The sequence below is a fragment of the Cherax quadricarinatus genome, chromosome 64, assembly GCF_038502225.1.
Source record: "Cherax quadricarinatus isolate ZL_2023a chromosome 64, ASM3850222v1, whole genome shotgun sequence".
NCBI lineage: Eukaryota > Metazoa > Arthropoda > Malacostraca > Decapoda > Parastacidae > Cherax > Cherax quadricarinatus.
Genome location: NC_091355.1, coordinates 13,732,750 through 13,757,864, shown reverse-complemented (window position 1 = coordinate 13,757,864; position 25,115 = coordinate 13,732,750). Strand labels below are relative to the sequence as shown.

Here is a 25,115-nt window from a genome sequence, read left to right as displayed (position 1 = left end):
CTATTATTTATTTAATGAAGTTTTGTTAATTTTGTGTTTTATTTTTAAGGCTGTTTTATCGCGTATAATATATACTTTTCAGACTGTATGACTGTATTCTCCATACAAATGGATTCCAAAAACTATTTTAAATTTGAATGCTCATTGTGTTTTCCGGATTCTTTGGACTTTCAAGTCTAGTGGGTAATTTCGCTGTACACAAATTTGTTTTGGGGTAATACCCAAAAAAGTTTGCCGATCTCTGCCAGACCATAAACAGAAAGCATTATATTAAACGCAACAAAGGCCCCAAATAAATGAATACAGAGGACCTGCAAAACAAAATAAATAACTCCAGGGAGGATAAAGAGAACCTTCAAAGTAAGAATAGATATGATAGAGCTCATGAAGCCAGGACAAATGTAATCCCAGTAACGGCCAGTTTATGAGGCAGGGCCAGGAACCCAGACTCAACCTCTGTATCCACGAATAGGTGAGTACGAATAAATGAGCACACACACACACACACCTTGTTGCATGCTGTTAACTAAAAAGGATTGGGCAGGCAGGGCGTGGCTGTTTACACTGTGCGAGCGAGAACTGCGAGGAGCTGAGGAACTGAGAGGTGGATGAGAGATTGAGGAATGACGTGGTGCTGGGAGAAGAGCGTCAGGAATAACACTGTGCCCCAAGGATACTTTCTCTATTGGTTCTGTCGTGTAAACCAAGAGAAATCCAAATTATTTTATTTGTACCCTCTGATAACTCCCTCAACAGAGGGATATTTAACTTGTAAAAAAAATAAACATTGCCTTTCTAGTATTAACCTACGACAATCAAGCAGTGTGACTTATTTCCTTCGGAGTTCTTAGTTCTTAGGTTTCTTCTAGCTGAGCGAGGACAGTGTCAGGGAGATTCACTCACATTTTAAGATCTCTCCTACACTTAGTAACTTAACGCACTGTAATATGTGAACTGAGAATTAGGATCCTCCATAGGAGATTTAGAGTACGTGAAACACTTTCGTGGTCATTACTTTGCGTGATGTTATGAGAGGTAGGGAGGGGGGAAGGGAGGGAGGGAGGATGGGAAGGGGAAAGGGTCAGTAGACATGCAATAAAAGGGGGAATTTTCCGGGGTATGTGGGAGGGGAAGGGACAAGAAATATATTGTGGAAGGAAGCAGAACAGTGGAGTGGTAGTGAGGTGTTGATCACGTTACACTGCAGTCGCCTGTCTTCTGGTGGTATCCGTGTGAGGTGTACAGTATATTGTTGCGAAGATGTAAGTTAATTGTTTAGTGTCTTTTTGATAAAGAAAAAGTTATAAGAAAAATATCCTGGTGGAAAACACCTGAATGAACTACTCTATGTTCTCAGTTGAAATATACATGGAATCTGTAATAATAATAAAATTATCATTGCCCGAACATTTATAATTAACTCGTGAAATTATAAAGTTACCACTAATAATTGGGTTTATACACCGATAGGTGTATATCTTGATTGTATACATACAAAATTTAATTTTCTCCCTATGTTGGTAATTATTCTTGTTTAATGGTGAGCACTTGACGTGTAGCACTAATGTCTGTTTCTCAGTCGATAAGCTTTAACCTTATTAAACTCACCACCTCGTCATTCCCACATAGTTTAGAGGTATTATTGGAAGATTAAAGCCTATCGACTATACTAGGCTGCACGTGACCCTTGTTTTTCACACCCAGACAATAATACTTTCATCAACAATATATATATGTATGTTTTGAAAAACCATAAACATTCTCATATTACTTTTAAGAAGACATTGTTCAAATAATTATAATAAGCAGGTGATATATTCCTTCCAGTGTGTCACGTGACTGGGTTTTTAACTGGGCGACCTGAGCCCAGATGGAGAACGTCACTATGTGTCAGCAGGTACTGTCATGTTCTCTGTCACACAGACATTCTCTCTACAATTCATCCCCCTCCCATACGGAGGGTCGAGCCTTTATCCTGTGCTGAATAACCCACACGGGCTCAGCAATAGTAATCTGCAACTGAAACTGTCCTACAGCACCACTGTTGACTCCCTCACCTGTACTTAAGCAAGTCTTTCCCCTACTAAATTTTCGTACTGAATGACCCATACGAGTCTAACGCTTTCTCAAGACAACTAATAATAAAATAAAATTAAAATAAAATAATTATCATATGTCAATATCATTTCATATCTGTAGTAATAACTGTTTTGAAGAGTTTTGATCATTTAATTAACTTATTAACAACAGCGTTGTGTTTCACACTAATAAGAACAGCTACTCAGTTTATTAATCTCGCGGGAAGAATATAAGTATTTGCTAGTAATATTTATTATACCTCTTATTAATTAATATATTAATTATATTATAATATTGTTAATATTAGCCTTATTATTGTTGCTATCTGTTGCTGGATGGACACACTATGATGCTGTGGACACACTATGATGCTGTGGACACACTATGATGCTGTGGACACACTATGATGCTGTGGACACACTATGATGCTGTGGACACACTATGATGCTGTGGACACACTATGATGCTGTGGACACATTATGCTGCTGTGGTGGACACTATGCTGCTGTGGTGGACACACTATGCTGCTGTGGTGGACACACTATGCTGCTGTGGTGGACACACTATGCTGCTGTGGTGGACACACTATGCTGCTGTGGTGGACACACTATGCTGCTGTGGTGGACACACTATGCTGCTGTGGTGGACACACTATGCTGCTGTGGTGGACACACTATGCTGCTGTGGACACACTATGCTGCTGTGGTGGACACACCGTGCTGCTGTGGACACACTATGCTGCTGTGGTGGACACTATGCTGCTGTGGTGGACACATTATGCTGCTGTGGTGGACACACCGTGCTGCTGTGGTGGACACACTATGCTGCTGTGGTGGACACACTATGCTGCTGTGGTAGGCACACTATGCTGCTGTGGTGGACACTGCTGCTGTGGACACATTATGCTGCTGTGGTGGACATTATGCTGCTGTGGTGGACACTATGCTGCTGTGGTGGACACACTATGCTGCTGTGGTAGGCACACTATGCTGCTGTGGTGGACACTGCTGCTGTGGACACATGCTGCTGTGGTGGACATTATGCTGCTGTGGTGGACACTATGCTGCTGTGGTTGACACTATGCTGCTGTGGTGGACACTATGCTGCTGTGGACACATTATGCTGCTGTGGTGGACATTATGCTGCTGTGGTGGACACTATGCTGCTGTGGTGGACACTATGCTGCTGTGGTGGACACTATGCTGCTGTGGACACATTATGCTGCTGTGGTGGACACTGTGCTGCTGTGGACACACTATGCTGCTGTGGACACTATGCTGCTGTGGACACACTATGCTACTGTGGACACACTATGCTGCTGTAGTGGACACAGTATGCTGCTGTGGACACAGTATGCTGCTGTGGACACAGTATGCTGCTGTGGACACAGTATGCTGCTGTGGACACAGTATGCTGCTGTGGTGGACACTATGCTGCTGTGGTGGACACTGTGCTGCTGTGGTGAACACACTATGCTGCTGTAGTGGACACACTATGCTGCTGTGGACACACTATGCTGCTGTGGACACACTATGCTGCTGTGGACACAGTATGCTGCTGTGGACACAGTATGCTGCTGTGGACCCAGTATGCTGCTGTGGTGGACACTATGCTGCTGTGGGGGACACAGTATACTGCTGTGGACACAGTATGCTGCTGTGGCGGACACAGTATGCTGCTGTGGTGGACACACTATGCTGCTGTGGTGGACACACTATGCTGCTGTGGTGGACACACTATGCTGCTGTGGTGGACACACTATGCTGCTGTGGTGGACACACTATGCTGCTGTGGTGGACACACTATGCTGCTGTGGTGGACACACTATGCTGCTGTGGTGGACACACCGTGCTGCTGTGGACACACTATGCTGCTGTGGACACATTATGCTGCTGTGGTGGACACTATGCTGCTGTGGTGGACACATTATGCTGCTGTGGTGGACACACCGTGCTGCTGTGGACACACTATGCTGCTGTGGTGGACACACTATGCTGCTGTGGTAGGCACACTATGCTGCTGTGGTGGACACTGCTGCTGTGGACACATTATGCTGCTGTGGTGGACATTATGCTGCTGTGGTGGACACTATGCTGCTGTGGTTGACACTATGCTGCTGTGGTGGACACTATGCTGCTGTGGACACATTATGCTGCTGTGGTGGACATTATGCTGCTGTGGTGGACACTATGCTGCTGTGGTGGACACTATGCTGCTGTGGTGGACACTATGCTGCTGTGGACACATTATGCTGCTGTGGTGGACACATTATGCTGCTGTGGTGGACACTGTGCTGCTGTGGTGGACACACTATGCTGCTGTGGACACTATGCTGCTGTGGACACACTATGCTACTGTGGACACACTATGCTGCTGTGGACACACTATGCTGCTGTAGTGGACACACTATGCTGCTGTGGACACACTATGCTGCTGTGGACACAGTATGCTGCTGTGGTGGACACTATGCTGCTGTGGTGGACACTATGCTGCTGTCGACACATTATGCTGCTGTGGTGGACACACTATTCTGCTGTGGTGGACACACTATTCTGCTGTGGACACACTATTCTGCTGTGGACACACTATTCTGCTGTGGTGGACACTATGCTGCTGTCGACACATTATGCTGCTGTGGTGGACACACTATTCTGCTGTGGACACACTATTCTGCTGTGGTGGACACACTATGCTGTCGACACATTATGCTGCTGTGGTACACACACTATGTTGCTGTCGACACACTATGCTGCCACTTCTCACTGGATTGATTTTTCTAAAACATCACGAAGCTCCTTACTGGAGTTTCGACACCGATTTCGCTTTTATAGGAAAGTGCGTGCGTGTGTGTGTGTGTGTGTGTGTGTGTGTGTGTGTGTGTGTGTGTGTGTGTGTGTGTGTGTGTGTGTGTGTGTGTGTGTACTCACCTCATACTCACCTAATTGTGGTTGCAGGGGTCGAGACTCAGCTCCTGGCCCCGCCTCTTCACTGATCGCTACTAGGTCCTCTCCCTCTCTGCTTCCTGAGCTTTGTCATACCTCTTCTTAAAACTATGTATGGTTCCTGCCTCCACTACTTCACTTGCTAGGCTATTCCACTTCCTGACGACTCTATGACTGAAGAAATACTTCCTACCGTCCCTGTGACTCGTCTGAGTCCTCAGCTTCCAGTTGTGACCCCTTGTTTCTGTGTCCCCTCTCTGGAACATCCTATCTTTGTCCACCTTGTCTATTCCCCGCAGTATCTTGTATGTCGTTATCATGTTTTCCCTGACCCTTCTGTCCTCAAGTGTCGTCAGTCCGATTTCCCTCAACCTTTCCTCGTACGACATTCCCCTGAGCTCTGGGACTAGCCTTGTTGCAAACCTTTGTACTTTCTCTAACTTCTTGACGTGCTTGTGTGTGTGTGTGTGTGTGTGTGTGTGTGTGTGTGTGTGTGTGTGTGGTGTGTGTGTGTGTGTGTGTGGTGTGTATGTGTGTATATAAAATAATAAAGGAACTTCACCAGCATTGCTACAAAAATATACTAATGCTTCATTCAGCGCTGTATGACCCTTGCGGGTTTAGCGCTTACATAAATTATTATTATTGCCACATAATGCATATTAATTTAATAACATTCGTTGACATTTAACAGTACACAAGCAAAACCCTTTGTTAGGCGGAGCATTCCGATTGTAACGTTTCTTATGTTCTCATGTTAATACTAACTTGTGTGTTTATGTCTCCTTGTCTCACGATGTCCTGTCTCCGCTTGTGTGTGCACCGCCCAGGGCGTGTGTGTGGGCGTGGGTCGCCCCTGGGAGGAGCAGGAAGTGTGGGGCGCCTTCCGTCGCTGGCATATCCTCTTCCTCTCTGCACTTACCTGCCTGGCCTTCAGTAAGTAACCTCAGCAGTGTCTGTACTCGGCTGTGTCAGTAGTGTCCTCAGGAGGAAACTGCAGTGGTGCTGAGTGTGGCGGTTTTGAGGGTTGTAGTAGTGGTGTTGATTGTGGTGGTGTTGATTATGGTGGTGTTGATTATGGTGGTGTTGATTATGGTGGTATTGATTGTTGTGGTGTTGATTGTTGTGGTATTAAACATCATGGTGATATTAGCGCCTATGTTTAGTGGTGGGTTGATATTTGTTGTGTTGAGTGTTGTTGTGAAAGTTGTTTTGGTGTTGTATTGTGGTGGTGTTGAGTATTGTGGAAGTAGTGTTGATTATTATTATTATAATCAAAACTAAGCGCTAAACCCACCAGGGTCATACAGCGCTGCGATAGTGGTGTTGAGTGTTGTAGTTCTGTTGGAGAGTGTTATGGTGGGTGTTGTGAAGTTGTTGTGTTGGTGTCGTAGAAAGTGTTGTGGAGTGCGTTGTTTGTTGTAGTGTTGGAGGAGGGTTGTGATGCATGGCTGCGTTTAGTATACTAAATCTGTCTAATTTATCAACATGTCGGTTCTCTGAACCATTCATCTACAAACCTGTCAGACACTGCAACTTCTTGGGATCTTAATACTTGGGAATTCTTCGCTTGCCTAATTCTTGGGCACGACCTACTTCAACATTGAACAAATGTTACACGACCTATGACTGCTGCACCTCTCCTGCCAACGGTTTATAAGCTCCTTCTCAGCACGTATGCCGTATTCTATTCAAGATTGATGGACTGACCACATCGACTCAAGGTTGAGGGACTGATTACCTCATTCTCCTCCTGTTCTTCAAGATTCTCCTTTGTATGGACTGATGAAGCCACTGTGTGGCGAAACGTTTCCTCAATAAAGATAACCAAGAGTTGCACATGTGTCTAATTTATCAACATGTCGGTTCTCTGAACCATTCATCTACTATACTAAATCTATTGGTAAACAAAACATGAGCTTTTAGACTATCTTGTTGCCATAATAAAGTATGTTGCTCTGGTTCTGAGACATTTACATCGGAGTCTAGGAAACTAGTAGCTTGGTGGAGTGAAAGTTAAGACACATGTGCAACATCTGGATATCTTTATTGTAGTAGACGTTTCGCCATCCAGTGGCTTTATCAATACAGATTCTAGGACATAATAGGAAGACAGTAGAACTATATACAAAAGATGAGGTAATCAGTCCCTCGGCCTTGGAGTTAGTGTTCACAGCATCGTGGTGGAGGAGAGTCTGGAGCAAAGGCAAGAAGACTGGCGCTTTTTATAGGCGTCAGTGAATGGGACGGGCAGCAGACGAGGTCAGTCACTGGTAGGCGGGATTCCCCAGTGGAAGTAGGTCCTTCCCAAAGAGATGGGTTAGTTGCAGCAGCCGTGAAGAAGGTCTTGTAGATGTCCTCTGAACCAAGATTCCATGATGTTGCAGTGTCTGACAAGTTGTGCAAAGAAAGGTATAAAATACCGACAATATGAAAGTTAAGACACATGTGCAACATCTGGATATCTTTATTGTAGTAGACGTTTCGCCATCCAGTGGCTTTATCAATACAGATTCTAGGACATAATAGGAAGACAGTAGAACTATATACAAAAGATGAGGTAATCAGTCCCTCGGCCTTGGAGTTAGTGTTCACAGCATCGTGGTGGAGGAGAGTCTGGAGCAAAGGCAAGAAGACTGGCGCTTTTTATAGGCGTCAGTGAATGGGACGGGCAGCAGACGAGGTCAGTCACTGGTAGGCGGGATTCCCCAGCAACTAACCCATCTCTTTGGGAAGGACCTACTTCCACTGGGGAATCCCGCCTACCAGTGACTGACCTCGTCTGCTGCCCGTCCCATTCACTGACGCCTATAAAAAGCGCCAGTCTTCTTGCCTTTGCTCCAGACTCTCCTCCACCACGATGCTGTGAACACTAACTCCAAGGCCGAGGGACTGATTACCTCATCTTTTGTATATAGTTCTACTGTCTTCCTATTATGTCCTAGAATCTGTATTGATAAAGCCACTGGATGGCGAAACGTCTACTACAATAAAGATATCCAGATGTTGCACATGTGTCTTAACTTTCATATTGTCGGTATTTTATACCTTTCTTTGCACAACTTGTCAGACACTGCAACATCATGGAATCTTGGTTCAGAGGACATCTACAAGACCTTCTTCACGGCTGCTGCAACTAACCCATCTCTTTGGGAAGGACCTACTTCCACTGGGGAATCCCGCCTACCAGTGACTGACCTCGTCTGCTGCCCGTCCCATTCACTGACGCCTATAAAAAGCGCCAGTCTTCTTGCCTTTGCTCCAGACTCTCCTCCACCACGATGCTGTGAACACTAACTCCAAGGCCGAGGGACTGATTACCTCATCTTTTGTATATAGTTCTACTGTCTTCCTATTATGTCCTAGAATCTGTATTGATAAAGCCACTGGATGGCGAAACGTCCACTACAATAAAGATATCCAGATGTTGCACATGTGTCTTAACTTTCATATTGTCGGTATTTTATACCTTTCTTTGCACAACTTGTCAGACACTGCAACATCATGGAATCTTGGTTCAGAGGACATCTACAAGACCTTCTTCACGGCTGCTGCAACTAACCCATCTCTTTGGGAAGGACCTACTTCCACTGGGGAATCCCGCCTACCAGTGACTGACCTCGTCTGCTGCCCGTCCCATTCACTGACGCCTATAAAAAGCGCCAGTCTTCTTGCCTTTGCTCCAGACTCTCCTCCACCACGATGCTGTGAACACTAACTCCAAGGCCGAGGGACTGATTACCTCATCTTTTGTATATAGTTCTACTGTCTTCCTATTATGTCCTAGAATCTGTATTGATAAAGCCACTGGATGGCGAAACGTCTACTACAATAAAGATATCCAGATGTTGCACATGTGTCTTAACTTTCATATTGTCGGTATTTTAGACCTTTCTTTGCACAGCTTGATGGAATAATGGGCACGGAGGCGAGACTTACCCTCATTGTAGCAATGAGTACTACACAGTGCTAGCCCACGCCAGGCCGTAAGCTGGTTAGTGAACACTACGTCTGACTTGTTCTACGCTTATCCAGTGAGTGAGCGAAACATTGTGTGCTCTGCGTTGAGCTCTAGTCTGGACTAGGTCTACTAAGTGGCAGCGCAGGTGCAATGGCGGCAAGACGCTAAATACGAAGGGCTGACTGGACTTTAATTCTTACTTGTCTGGAGTCCTCATGTGGGTGAAACACAAGGGCAAAGATTTATCTTTGCCTTAATGGTTTCGGCGGTCACCGTCCCCGTGGTGGTCTGATCGATTAGGCTGTTGGTGCCAGCCGCATGCAAACCAACGCATGCACCATAACCCGGTTGATCGGGAACTGAATTTTTACGGCCAGTAATGTTCTCCATATTTTCTTCAGTTTTAATTTCGCCTACGTTAAAAAGGGGGCTTTTAGTGTAGGGTAGCATCTTCCAGCCTAGAGAAAGTAACTGGAAAAGAATTACCAATGACTTGATTGGGATGGTCGTGGTGGTTGGTGGTGATGGTAGTAGTGGTGGTGGTGATGGTAGTGGTGGCGGTGATGCTACATAGTGGTGGTAGTGGTAGTAGTGGTGGTGACGGGAGCGTGGGTGAGAGTAACGACTGGATCCCACAATGTAACACTGACCATTATCTTCAAATTGCAAGCTCTTAGGCAGGATGCCTCGCAGATATCTTCCCCATCCCTCACTATCTTTACTATTCCTCACTATTCTCACTCTCCTTACCATCGCTATCTCTAACCTCTCCTCATTATCTCTCACTACTCATTTTATACCCTTTCATCTCTATATCTCATTTTCCTTCTATATTCCTCACTATTTCACATTCATCTTGCGGGCCGCTAGTAGCATCAACCTGACTGACCAGGTGGAAACCTTTTCTTAAACGGCTGAAGTCTCTAGCTCAAGCTGACAGATTTCAACGCTTTATGTAAGTCCCATCCTGTGTGATGGAATACGATAAACACACATTTTGTTCCCACTCTGCAAATGCCACAACAGAACAAGGTAGCAGCACACTGCTGATATATTCAGTTTTTCGAATTAAGGCTCCGTGTACAGACTTTCTGACATGGGATTTAAATGTTCTCCGTCCTCAGTGACGTCCAGAGTGACAATTTAGTTGAAAGTGTTGTTGGTGATTGTCTGTGAGGGGCCGACCTGCCCATCATGGTTCTTTGTGATTGTCTGTGAGGGATCGACCTGCCCATTATGGTCACCTGTGATTGTTTGTGAGGGGCCGACCTGCCCATCGTGTTCACCTGTGATTGTTTGTGAGGGGCCGACCTGCCCATCGTGGTCACCTGTGATTGTTTGTGAGGGGCCGACCTGCCCATCGTGGTCACCTGTGATTGTCTGTGAGGGGCCGACCTGCCCATCGTGTTCACCTGTGATTGTCTGTGCCCATCGTGGTCACCTGTGATTGTTTGTGAGGGGCCGACCTGCCCATCGTGGTCACCTGTGATTGTCTGTGAGGGGCCGACCTGCCCATCGTGGTCACCTGTGATTGTCTGTGAGGGGCCGACCTGCTTATCATGGTCAACTGCGACGTACTGCAGTCTGTAACTCTGAGGTATGACATCACTATCTGTGATCTATTATGTCACTCTGATAAAACAATGAAAATAAAAGAAGTGAGAAATTCGTAGTCTGGGATCACAGACAAATTACCCGGGCTGAACCCTGTGCCAGGATGGTTGTATGGGCAGGCATCTCATTAATTCACCTAGCAGTGTATAGGTACCTGGGTGTCAGTAGGCTACTGGGACCTAGCAGTGTATAGGTACCTGGGTGTCAGTAGGCTACTGGGACCTAGCAGTGTATAGGTACCTGGGTGTTAGTCAACCGCTGAAGGTCGCATCTTGGGAAAGTCTCAGGAAACCAATGTAAGCAAACCACATCTCTAGTTTTCTGGGTTATCCCGGGTTAATCATTAACCTTCCTGGGCTATTTATGGGAATAAAATCTAATTCATCTCTGTGGAACGTTTGTGTGTTTAAATTAACTTCCAAAACTCTCCAGTAATACCTGATAGGAACGGAATGAACGAAATTCAATATGGAATTTCCCACAATAAGATTTTCAAAGCCCGAATTCCCCGTCCCTTGATTAATTGTATAAACAAAAACTATAATTGCATTTAATAATTATAGGTAGGCACGGGCATTGCGAATTTTAACATACAGGTAAAAACAACAACAATAATAATAATAATAATAATAATAATTAATAATAATAATATTACTACTATTACTACTACTACTACCAGTAATAATAATACTAGTACTACTACTAATAATAGTACTATTACTACTACTTCTACTTTTACTACTACTACTATTACTACTACTATTACTACTACTAATAATAATAATGTAACAGTTTTTCCTCAAATCGAAAAATCAATCAAGAGTTACGTTAAAATATTATTAATAATTATTTAAAAAATATAAATGAGATGAGTTATGAGGCCGAGAAGACGTAGATGACTGAGTAATGAAATTTTTAATAAGTTTAGGGGTGAGAGCACTGGTGATACCACCCTGGGGGAGAGGCGGCGGGTGAGAGCACTGGTGATACTACCCTGGGGGAGAGGCGGCGGGTGAGAGCACTGGTGATACTACCCTGGGGGAGAGGCGGCGGGTGAGAGCACTGGTGATACTACCCTGGGGGAGAGGCGGCGGGTGAGAGCACTGGTGATACTACCCTGGGGGAGAGGCGGCGGGTGAGAGCACTGGTGATACTACCCTGGGGGAGAGGCGGCGGGTGAGAGCACTGGTGATACTACCCTGGGAGAGAGTCGGCGGGTGAGAGCACTGGTGATACTACCCTGGGAGAGAGTCGGCGGGTGAGAGCACTGGTGATACTACCCTGGGGGAGAGGCGGCGGGTGAGAGCACTGGTGATACCACCCTGGGGGAGAGGCGGCGGGTGAGAGCACTGGTGATACTACCCTGGGGGAGAGGCGGCGGGTGAGAGCACTGGTGATACTACCCTGGGGGAGAGGCGGCGGGTGAGAGCACTGGTGATACTACCCTGGGAGAGAGGCGGCGGGTGAGAGCACTGGTGATACTACCCTGGGGGAGAGGCGGCGGGTGAGAGCACTGGTGATACTACCCTGGGGGAGAGGCGGCGGGTGAGAGCACTGGTGATACTACCCTGGGGGAGAGGCGGCGGGTGAGAGCACTGGTGATACTACCCTGGGAGAGAGTCGGCGGGTGAGAGCACTGGTGATACTACCCTGGGGGAGAGGCGGCGGGTGAGAGCACTGGTGATACCACCCTGGGGGAGAGGCGGCGGGTGAGAGCACTGGTGATACTACCCTGGGGGAGAGGCGGCGGGTGAGAGCACTTGTGTTACTACCCTGGGGGAGAGGCTGCGGGTTAGAGATCTGTTGATACTACCGTGGGTGAGAGGCGGCGGGTGAGAGCACTGGTGATACTACCCTGGGAGAGAGGCGGAGGGTGAGAGCACTGGTGATACTACCCTGGGAGAGAGTCGGCGGGTGAGAGCACTGGTGATACTACCCTGGGGGAGAGGCGGCGGGTAAGAGCACTGGTGATACCACCCTGGGGGAGAGGCGGCGGGTGAGAGCACTGGTGATACTACCCTGGGGGAGAGGCGGCGGGTGAGAGCACTGGTGATACTACCCTGGGAGAGAGGCGGCGGGTGAGAGCACTGGTGATACTACCCTGGGGGAGAGGCGGCGGGTGAGAGCACTGGTGATACTACCCTGGGGGAGAGGCGGCGGGTGAGAGCACTGGTGATACTACCCTGGGAGAGAGTCGGCGGGTGAGAGCACTGGTGATACTACCCTGGGGGAGAGGCGGCGGGTGAGAGCACTGGTGATACTACCCTGGGGGAGAGGCGGCGGGTGAGAGCACTGGTGATACCACCCGGGGGGAGAGGCGGCGGGTGAGAGCACTGGTGATACTACCCTGGGGGAGAGGCGGCGGGTGAGAGAACTGGTGATACCACCCTGGGGGAGAGGCGGCGGGTGAGAGCACTGGTGATACTACCCTGGGGGAGAGGCGGCGGGTGAGAGCACTGGTGATACCACCCTGGGGGAGAGGCGGCGGGTGAGAGCACTGGTGATACTACCCTGGGAGAGAGTCGGCGGGTGAGAGCACTGGTGATACTACCCTGGGAGAGAGGCGGAGGGTGAGAGCACTGGTGATACTACCCTGGGAGAGAGTCGGCGGGTGAGAGCACTAGTGATACTACCCTGGGGGAGAGGCGGAGGGTGAGAGCACTGGTGATGCTACCCTGGGAGAGAGTCGGCGGGTGAGAGCACTGGTGATACTACCCTGGGGGAGAGGCAGAGGGTGAGAGCACTGGTGATGCTACCCTGGGAGAGAGTCGGCGGGTGAGAGCACTGGTGATACTACCCTGGGAGAGAGGCGGCGGGTGAGAGCACTGGTGATACTACCCTGGGAGAGAGGCGGAGGATGAGAGCACTGGTGATACTACCCTGGGAGAGAGGCGGCGGGTGAGAGCACTGGTGATACTACCCTGGGAGAGAGGCGGCGGGTGAGAGCACTGGTGATACCACCCTGGGGGAGAGGCGGCGAGTGAGAGCACTGACGATACTACCCTGGGGGAAAGGCGGCGGGTGAGAGCACTGGCGATACTACCCTGGGAGAGAGGCGGCGGGTGAGAGCACTGGTGATACTACCCTGGGGGAGAGTCGGCGGGTGAGAGCACTGGTGATACTACGCTGGGAGAGAGGCGGCGGGTGAGAGCACTGGTGATACTACCCTGGGGGAGAGGCGGCGGGTGAGAGCACTGGTGATACTACCCTGGGGGAGAGGCGGCGGGTGAGAGCACTGGTGATACTACCCTGGGAGAGAGGCGGCGGGTGAGAGCACTGGTGATACTACCCTGGGAGAGAGTCGGCAGGTGAGAGCACTGGTGATACTACCCTAGGAGAGAGGCGGCGGGTGAGAGCACTGGTGATACTACCCTAGGAGAGAGTCGGCGGGTGAGAGCACTGGTGATACTACCCTGGGAGAGAGGCGGCGGGTGAGAGCACTGGTGATACTACCCTGGGGGAGAGGCGGCGGGTGAGAGCACTGGTGATACTACCCTGGGGGAGAGGCGGCGGGTGAGAGCACTGGTGATACTACCCTGGGAGAGAGGCGGCGGGTGAGAGCACTGGTGATACTACCCTGGGGGAGAGGCGGCGGGTGAGAGCACTGGTGATACTACCCTGGGAGAGAGGCGGCGGGTGAGAGCACTGGTGATACTACCCTAGGAGAGAGGCGGCGGGTGAGAGCACTGGTGATACTACCCTGGGGGAGAGGCGGCGGGTGAGAGCACTGGTGATACTACCCTGGGAGAGAGTCGGCGGGTGAGAGCACTGGTGATACTACCCTGGGAGAGAGGCGGCGGGTGAGAGCACTGGTGATACTACCCTGGGAGAGAGGCGGAGGGTGAGAGCACTGGTGATACTACCCTGGGAGAGAGTCGGCGGGTGAGAGCACTAGTGATACTACCCTGGGGGAGAGGCGGCGGGTGAGAGCACTGGTGATACTACCCTGGGAGAGAGTCGGCGGGTGAGAGCACTGGTGATACTACCCTGGGAGAGAGGCGGCGGGTGAGAGCACTGGTGATACTACCCTGGGAGAGAGGCGGCGGGTGAGAGCACTGGTGATACTACCCTGGGAGAGAGGCGGCGGGTGAGAGCACTGGTGATACTACCCTGGGGGAGAGGCGGCGAGTGAGAGCACTGGTGAAACTACCCTGGGAGAGAGGCGGCGGCTGAGAGCACTGGTGATACTACCCTGGGAGAGAGAGGCGGCGGGTGAGAGCACTGGTGATACCACCCTGGGGGAGAGGCGGCGGGTGAGAGCACTGGTGATACTACCATGGGAGAGAGGCGGCGGGTGAGAGCACTGGTGATACTACCCTAGGAGAGAGGCGGAGGGTGAGAGCACTGGTGATACTACCCTGGGGGAGAGGCGGCGGGTGAGAGCACTGGTGATACTACCCTGGGGGAGAGGCGGCGGTTGAGAGCACTGGTGATACTACCCTGGGGGAGAGGCGGCGGGTGAGAGCACTGGTGATACTACCCTGGGGGAGAGGCGGCGGGTGAGAGCACTGGTGATACTACCCTAGGAGAGAGGCGGAGGGTGAGAGCACTGGTGATACTACCCTGGGGGAGAGGCGGCGGGTGAGAGCACTGGTGATACTACCCTGGGGGAGAGGCGGCGGGTGAGAGCACTGGTGATACTACCCTGGGGGAGAGGCGGCGGGTGAGAGCACTGGTGATACTACCCTGGGGGAGAGGCGGCGGGTGAGAGCACTGGTGATACTACCCTGGGGGAGAGGCGGCGGGTGAGAGCACTGGTGATACTACCCTGGGGGAGAGGCGGCGGGTGAGAGCACTGGTGATATTACCCTGGGTAATAAAGTCTTCACATGTGGCCTCAATTAATCCTTCAACTGGTGGTGAAAAACCATCCTTACGAAATTCGTATGTACATATGAAATTCAGTAAAAAATAACTGCTAGTTTCAAATACTGTCACGATTAAATTCTATATAATTCACACACACACACACACACACACACACACACACACACACACACATACACACACACACACACACACAGATCCCTTTGAGAAGAGGCGGGGCCAGGAGCTAGGACTCGGCCCCTGCAACCTCAACTCGGTGAGTACAACTAGGTAAGCACACACTCACACACACACACACACAAACCCCTTTAAACTCTAGGCCTGTGTTGCTGGAAAGTGTAAAAATGCTGAAAAAAAAAACACACTAGAAAACAATGGATAAAGCACCGATAGTAAAAATCTAACTCGTGAATACTGAAGTTAAAGGTCATGTATTTCAGTTTCATTAATCTAATGTAAAAGATTTCGTAAATTTTTAGCTTAGAAGTGGATGAGCCAATTGTATTTTTTTTTCGCACACCTGAAGAACATATTTTCGTAGTTTCCATGACAACGTAATTAACATGTTATAGCAATAAGTGAAATATGGTTTAATATGAAGTTAGGACATGTTTACTGAATGACACAGTCTATTCTATTCAAGATTGATGGACTGAACACATCGACACAAGGTTGAGGGACTGATTACCTCATTCTTCTCCTGTTCTTCAAGTTTCTCCTACGTATGGACTGATGAAGCCACTGTGTGGCGAAACGTTTCCTCAATAAAGATACCCAAGAGTTGCACATGTGTCTAATTTATCAACATGACACAGTCAACAGTTTAAATTATTCCTCATCGACTGAAGCCAGCCAGGGATGACTGCGTTATATTTCCCAGAAAACTTTAATTGCTACATAAATAAAAATATAAAGATTGAAAGAACTGAGAAAATCCGTCTGTTTGGCACTGTTCTTGCCCAGGATGGTTGTCAGTGTTCTTGTCCAGGATGGTTGGTAGTGTTCTTGTCCAGGATGGTTGTCAGTCTCAGTAGTAGTAACCAGTTACCAGTAACCAGTGTACCAGTAGATGACTCACTACCAACCGTCTCTGCCCGAGTCACTGTCTGTATTCATATTGCCGCTGACCTCAGCAGTATTTCAAAGACCCCCAAATATGGGTACTGTGGGCAGTCAGTCATACGAGAGTGAGCAAGGAGGCAGGCCACGGCTGTTTGGCTCTTCCATACTTACCGTTATAATTATACGTACTACCAGCCTACATGAGTATTACTTTACCCTATCCACGTGTTCGAACCCCACATGATAAATGGAAAACTCAGGTTAATAATAAAATAAAAATATGAAGAAAAACTGATTGAACACTTTAACTCTTAATTGTAAATTAGACAAAACAATTTACTCAAACAGAGTAAAGAAAACACTTTACGTTAAAAGTAATTGAAATTACATCAAGAGTGAATTTGTTCAAAGAAATATGAACAATATGAATAAAAATAAAACAAAGGAATAAAACTGGAAGTATAACACTTACAAGTGGTGAGGCAAGTGTAACACTTACAAGTGGTGAGCACACAACACTTAATCACGTATTATCTTAGTATATTCTTACAACAAAATCTTGCTGTGACTGATACGACAAAAATTTGCTGGCAAAAATAATGGGACACAGTCTGCGAAAAAAATCAGGGAACGAGACACTGATGGCATACGAAAAAAAAAGAAGGTACACATAGAAATAAATGGATAATTTGGTATACTGGGGTGAATATCACTGCATGAAATACAATGACAATTACTGGAGAATACAATGCTGAAAGAATACAATAAAAAAAAAATGAATCACTTCACACAGAGTGACTGGTACACTACACAATAATACTTACTACAGACAGAGAGTAGCATAAAAAAAAAAAACACACAGATAAAAAAAATATGAGATGAGCGAATAACACTGAAAAATATTGCAAAAATAACGAGTCAAAGAAACACTGAGTCTACACTGAAAACACAAGGCTTAGAGTACACAAGAAATTCACTATAAATGTCTCACACACGCAAATGTCTTTAAATGCAAGAAAAATGTCTCTAAACAGAAAATTATCACAGAAGTCTGGAGGAGTCGACGGGATGACTGGTGATGAGGAAGGTTGTCCTGCGCGGTGATGACGCCGACACTCACACTGTCGTTGTGAAGAAATGCGCTTTCTCGGTGAACTCACATAACTGGCTTTATCGGTGGCGCTCAGCTACAATCTCTTGACCAATTACGTGAGCCAAAACAGTTCTAGGACCCGGTACAAGGGTGCAAACAACCACAGGTAGATGAAGTGGGTGGCTGGTGGTGGTGTGAGTGAAGGGAGAGTGTGTGGCGGTGGGTGAGGTGGTGACTCTCGCTGGCGCTCTGGCGCGCACTCCACTCACTACCCACGAAGGTGGCTTGATAAGCCACTATGCCACAGGGATGGTGAAGACCACTCTTAGCATCCAACTGGCATCCAACTGGGAGCACAAAGCGATATATAAGACAATACTTCAGAGGAACTTCCAGAGGAACTTGTGTGGCTTACTTCTCTCTCTCAGCTGGGTTAGAAGCTGGGTTGGCTGACTGGCTTAACCCACGAGAATGGCTGACTGGAAGACGTGTAACGATGCACACAGCACGGAGGAGCAGGTGGATGACAGGAGACAGGCTGGATGATAGGCTGACTGGTGTTCACTTCTACAGTCTGGCTTACTGACTGGCTTAATTGCAAAATCAGGGTCAACCCCTCGGAGATTGAAGCAATTAACACACGAACTAAGCCAGGAAGCTTGAAAAAAACGGCTGCAACAGGCTTGCAGGCTGGAGGTGGTGAGTGAGGGTAAGCGGCTAGCTGGAGGTTCACCTTTGACCCTGCCGGCTACTCACAATCTTCTAACGTCTTAAAATACCCGTATTTCCACGCTCCCACACCGCTGTCACCATTTATCATGTGGGGTTCGAACACGTGGATAGGGTAAAGTAATACTCACGTAGGCTGGAAGTACGTATAATTATAACGGTAAGTATGGAAGAGCCAAACAGCCGTGGCCTGCCTCCTTGCTCACTCTCGTATGACTGACCGCCCACAGTACCCATATTTGGGGGTCTTTGAAATACTGCTGAGGTCAGCGGCAATATGAATACAGACAGTGACTCAGGCAGAGACGGTTGGTAGTGAGTCATCTACTGGTACACTGGTTACTGGTAACTGGTTACTACTACTGGAGATCAGTGTTCTTGTCCAGGATGGTTGTCAGTGTTCTTGTCCAGGATGGTTGGCATTCTTCTTGTCCAGGATGGTTGGCAGTGTTCTTGTCCAGGATGGTTGTCAGTGTTCTTGTCCAGGATGGTTGTCAGTGTTCTTGTCCAGGATGGTTGGCATTCTTCTTGTCCAGGATGGTTGGCAGTGTTCTTGTCCAGGATAGTTGGCAGTCTTCTTGTCCAGGATGGTTGGCATTCTTCTTGTCCAGGATGGTTGAAAATGTTCTTGTCCAGGATGGCTGGGAGTGTTCTTGTCCAGGATGGTTGGCATTCTTCTTGTCCAGGATGGTTGGCATTCTTCTTGTCCAGGATGGTTGGCATTCTTCTTGTCCAGGATGGTTGGCATTCTTCTTGTCCAGGATGGTTGGCATTCTTCTTGTCCAGGATGGTTGGCATTCTTCTTGTCCAGGATGGTTGGCATTCTTCTTGTCCAGGATGGTTGGCATTCTTCTTGTCCAGGATGGTTGGCATTCTTCTTGTCCAGGATGGTTGGCATTCTTCTTGTCCAGGATGGTTGGCATTCTTCTTGTCCAGGATGGCTGGGAGTGTTCTTGTCCAGAATGTTAGGTAAGACACATATGCAACAGTTAGGTATCTTTATTGTGAAACGTTTCGCCTACACAGTAGGCTTCTTCAGTCAAGTACAGAAAAGTTGATAGAAGCAGAAGATACTTGAAGACGATGTAATCAGTCCATCACCCTTAAAGTTTTGAGGTGGTCAGTCCCTCAGTCTGGAGAAGAGCATTGTTCCATAGTATGAAACAATATATTGTTTCATATTGTTTCATACTATGGAACAATGCTCTTCTCCAGACTGAGGGACTGACCACCTCAAAACTTTAAGGGTGATGGACTGATTACATCGTCTTCAAGTATCTTCTGCTTCTATCAACTTTTCTGTACTTGACTGAAGAAGCCTACTGTGTAGGCGAAACGTTTCACAATAAAGATACCTAACTGTTGCATATGTGTCTTACCTAACAACCTGTCGGTATTTTATACCATTTTAATGTTCAATTTGTCCAGAATGGTTGGCAGTGTTCTTGTCCAGAATGGTTGGCAGTGTTCTTGTCCAGAATGGTTGGCAGTGTTCATGTCCAGGATGGTTGGCAGTGTTTTTCTGTAGGATGGCTGGCAGTGTTCTTGTTCAGGATGGCTGGCAGTGTTCTTGTCCAGGATGGTTGGCAGTGTTCTTGTACAGGATGGTTGGCAGTGTTCTTGTCCAGGATGGTTGGCAGTGTTCTTGTCCAGGATGGTTGGCAGTGTTCTTGTCCAGGATGGTTGGCAGTGTTCTTCTGTAGGATGGCTGGCAGTGTTCTTTTCCAGGATGGTTGGCAGTATTCTTGTCCAGGATGGTTGGCAGTGCTCTTGTCCAGGATGGTTGGCAGTGTTCTTGTCCAGGATAGTTGGCACTATTTGCGTCAAAGTACAGGAACTGTCTAACGCGACGGGCTGGAGTTTTGAGACTATATGGCCGCGGGTTCAATCCCGGCCGAGGGTATGGTTTGTTTTAGGAACTACCACCACCTACAACCATCTCGCTAACTTTCACCATTTACAACTGTTTCACCTCCCACAACCCCATCATCTTTCACAGTCTCTCACAACACGAGCACCATCCCCTAACCCATGCTCCCATAACACAAGCATAACCCCCACCCCATCCTAACACAAACACGATCATCACCCGCTCCCACACCACTATCACCGCTGTCACGTGCTACACCCATTTCATCGTCGACTCTCTCTCTGCAGCCGTATTCTGCTGCTGCGTGTTCAGGTGCCGTGTTCCTAGGACTAAGCAGGAGATAGAAGCTGACTTCATAAGGAGGAAGTTGGCCAAGAAGTTCCATCGTCAACTCAACATCATAAACAACTCCGAGATGGATGAGATGGATCTGCTTAAGGGTGAGGATAAGGTCTGGTTCGAAGTAAGGGATTGAGGGCTATGTCAGGGGTGAGGATAAGGGCTAAATCAAAGAGGATGTGAGCTAGTTCAGGGTGGAGAATATGACCCAGGTCAGGAGGATGAAGGCTAGGCGAAAGAGGATAAGGGCAAGATTAGGGAAAATAACGAGGGCAAAATCTGTGAAAAAGGGCTAGGGCTAGGTCAGTGGGCAAGATAAGGTGTTACTTATACCTGAGAATGGTTTTAATATCAATATTGTATCAGCTAACAACAACAACAATACTACTACTACTACTACTACTACTACTACTACTAATAATAATAATAATAATGCTATTATGTGGTGTTTATAATGATCACAGCTCTGGAACGACTGAGAGCTGAACTGAGAGCTGACTCTGGCAGCCTGGCTCAGTCAGAAGCCTTCTCAACGCTCTCCTTCACACCTACCGGTACCCCCACCTACAGGAAGGGATCAGAGCTTCACTTAGGTCAGTGTTTTTGTATCGTTCCCTTAAAGAAGGATGTTGAACTATACCTGTCTGTGGTGTGTGTGTGTGTGCGTGTGTGTGTGTGTGTGTGTGTGTGTGTGTGTGTGTGTGTGTGTGTGTGTGTGTTTGTTTGAGTACACAGTTGTGTTTGCAAGGGTCGAGACTCTGCTCCTAGATTTCTTTGATCGGTATAAATAATTTCAGGCTTGTTGGGCTTGTTGAAGCTGTGTATTAATTTTACCTCTACCACTGTCTATTCCAAGTTATTCCACTTCTTTGTTTCTTTATGACTCACCTGTGTCTTCAGCTTCCACCTGTGTCCTATTGATTCTGGTCTTCTCGATCCATTCTTTCCCTGTCTGCCCCATTAATTCCCTTTAAGATTCTGTATACCTTACTCATACCTTTCCTTGACCTTCTCTCTGTGTATTAAGACTCAGTTTCTTCAACCTCTCCTCCTATTGCATTCCTCTTGGTTCATGGTTTCAAACCTTTGGAATTTTTTCGAGCTTATGATGTGGTCGAGTACTCAGTGATTCGTCTGACATTGTAGTATTTAAAGTTCTGAAAGATTATTGAAGTTCCTGAATGCTATTCTGAGATTTGCTACACATGCTGAGGTTATGTGGTTGAGCATTTGTGTTCAGTCCATCAAGATTGATGGACTGATCACACCGACTCAAGGCTGAGGGACTGATTACCTCAAACTTCTTATCTTCCATCGTTCTTCTCTGTATTGGACTGAAAAAGCCATTGGATGCCGAAACATTTCCAAAATAAGAAAATTTCAAATGTACAAAAGTAGGCAGGAGCCTACTTTTGTACTCTACTGAAGAAACCTGCTGTGTAGACGAAACGTTACAGAATAAAGTTGTCTAACTGTTGCCCATGTGTCTTACCTACGAACCTGTCGGTATTGTATACCATTTTAATATTCACTCATCAAGGAACCTTCCTTGAGGGGTGTCAGCACTGAGGGAGTATAGTTCCTTCTCCAAGGAATACTTCGTTGGCACTGTCAGGGAGTTCATCCTACACCAACAATTGTTTTGTTGGCACTGAGGAAATTCATTGGTTGATTAATGTGGTTTAAAGCCTATCAACTGCACCAGGGTCATTAAGACTGTATGCCACTGGTTCACCAGCAGCCAAGAATACTTGACTCTAAATAAAAGTCAGTCTGATCATTAATGATCAAGGAAGCACTTGATACCAGTGAAATACATCACATAGGAGGTTATATACCCCGAGAAGTGGACGTCTATTTTAATATACATGCATGCTGATAGCTTTCTTCAATCATTATTTTTAAAGATAAAAGCATCTTTGACTGGTGAACAGGTTAAAAGCAGCTATAATGTTTCTTGCAATTATTTTGGCATGGCATTGTTTTTCATAAGTTGTTCACACACACATTAACGTAAAGGTAGCCAAGTAACAAACCACAGTTACGTTACGCGCTGGTGTAAAAATTGCAAAATTATATTTATCAACAATAATTAACTAATAAATGTGCATTGCAGGCCCAGAGCTCAACAGTAATCTTTTTATCGTTGTTTTTTTGTGGTATTTGTAAACAAAATTAAGGTGGTTCACCGTGGTTTTAAGAGTTCCTTAAGGAAGGAGCAGAGTGAAAGACTGGGAGAGCCAGTGTGCTTGTCTCATTGTTGCTCGCAGAGTTCATTGGCTTGTTTCAAAAGGCAATTTGGACGTGGCCTCATTAAAACTGGTAGCTAAGAGTGGGGAGGGGGGAGGGGGAGGGGGAAGGGCACTCAGGTGTGGGTAGCTATTAATGACTAAAGGAGCTTAATGAAGCTTGTTGGACAGTTGACCGTGAAGAGGAAAGTCTTAGAATTAGTGTGTTGTTTTGTGTGTGTCGGTATATTTAAGTTTAGGTGTGAGTTTTTCTCTGTCCCTCTTTGTCTGCCTGTCTGTCTGTCTGTCTCTCCTCTTCCTCCCTCAGCGAGTCATCACTTAATATACAAAAAAAGCAAATTTTTGTTTATAATTTGTCTGCTAAAGAATGAATTTTTAAATAAAGAGAAGTAGTCTATGAAAACAAAAGACTAAAATAATAAAGATAAATGAAATAGATGTGAAGAACAAAATAGTTGTGACTGGAACAATACACAAGTGTCTTTCTCCTGTGTGCGGGTCAGTCGTGTACCATACATGTGGATGCACATCACAACGACAATAAAGTCAGGTGTTGTCTATGGGTTGTCTGAGCATTATCATACTCCAACGGAGGTGGAGAGCGCTACAGCAGCAGGGGTCACACACTGCCAAGGGAAATAGGAAGCATTCAGATTCAAGTGGACAGCAAGTTCAGTTCCTCGGATCAAGAGCCCCTCACCGGTGTCCAGGAACCTCCCTTCCAGAGGACTGACAAAGCAAAGCCAGAAACGTGAAACAATACTGAATGATGAACTTAATGCAATAGTTAATAACTTTAATCATCCCAATGTCAATTGGAGTACTGTAACAGGTGGTCAAGGAGCACACAGGTTCATTAACATGGTTGATGACTTATTCTTTATTAGAATAGGTTGATTGCAACACATGGGAACAATATACCTGGCAAGGTCTTAACTATGTTTGGAAGTTCATGGGAAACGCAGATAACACAAAGCTTTTCATTTTGCGCCAGTGTAATCTACTGATATCACATGGTTAAAGCAGACAGTAAAGTAGAAGGCTCTCTCTCTCTGCTATCCAGTTCCTCCGGCCGTTGTCATCATGAAAACGGGAAGAACGTCATACTGAATTAGATAAGAGGCCAACGTTTTTTTTTTTTTTTTTTTTTTTTTGAAAAATTAGAAGTGGATTGACGTTATCGTTACAACAGCATCTGCTACTGCTTCTATATACATACAACAGCGTTGGCCGCTGATGCTAGTGTCATGTCGTGTGTATGTTGTGTTGAGCACTGATGCTAGTGTCATGTCGTGTGTATGTTGTGTTGAGCACTGATGCTAGTGTCATGTCGTGTGTATGTTGTGTTGAGCACTGATGCTAGTGTCATGTCGTGTGTATGTTGTGTTGAGCACTGATGCTAGTGTCATGTCGTGTGTATGTTGTGTTGAGCACATGCTAGTGATGTCTAGTGTCATGTTGTGTGTATGTTGTGTTGAGCACTGATGCTAGTGTCATGTCGTGTGTATGTTGTGTTGAGCACTGATGCTAGTGTCATGTCGTGTGTATGTTGTGTTGAGCACTGATGCTAGTGTCATGTTGTGTGTATGTTGTGTTGAGCACTGATGCTAGTGTCATGTTGTGTGTATGTTGTGTTGAGCACTGATGCTAGTGTCATGTTGGTGTTTGTTATTCTACCGCTTCTTCTAGTTAAGGTCCTATTATTGCTGGGACTTATTTCCTCTGAATTTTTTTTCGAAGAGTTGCTTGACGGTGATGCTGGTGATCATGGCCATTTTGGTGATAATTTATATATCCTTCGTTTACATCCACTTACTGACTACATTTATACACACTTGTATCCCTCGACATCTTTCTTCTTATCATCATAACACGTATCTCCTGTACACCTTTATGCTACACAAGTGTCTCCGCTAATCTGGTGTGTTTTCCGGTGTGTCCAGGTGTGTCGCTGGAGGAGCTGCGCCTGGCCACGGACCAGGTGGGTCCCATCAACAACCTGAGAGGTCGAGTGTCCAACATCATCTCTGGGGCGCTACGCAAGCTTAAGCACTGAACATCTCCACTCACAGGACTACTACCAGGGCCTACATAATGGGCACTTCAGTATAAACAGAAATGTTATTATCTTATTATTATGCAAAGTATTAAACCCGTGTGGAAATATATATATATATATATATATATATATATATATATATATATATATATATATATATATATATATATATATATATATATATATATATATATATAATGTCGTGCCGAATATGTAAAACTGGTCAATTAGCAACAACTCATTTAAAATTAAGCCCTTTCTGAAATTTTCTCTTATACATTTAAAGATACA

At 46.7% G+C, this 25,115-nt stretch overlaps 1 protein-coding gene across 1 annotated transcript; it reads left to right on the top strand.

Annotated features, from left to right (window-relative positions):
- Nucleotides 1–1,150: 1,150 nt before the first annotated feature.
- LOC128700088 (uncharacterized) lies at nt 1,151–24,914 on the top strand. Its single transcript, XM_053793044.2, has 6 exons — nt 1,151–1,262; nt 1,828–1,897; nt 5,852–5,957; nt 20,465–20,617; nt 20,981–21,109; nt 24,709–24,914. Exons 2-6 carry the CDS (start codon nt 1,871–1,873, stop codon nt 24,819–24,821), a joined length of 528 nt encoding a protein of 175 aa, XP_053649019.2. The 5' UTR covers nt 1,151–1,262; nt 1,828–1,870; the 3' UTR covers nt 24,822–24,914.
- Nucleotides 24,915–25,115: the final 201 nt, after the last annotated feature.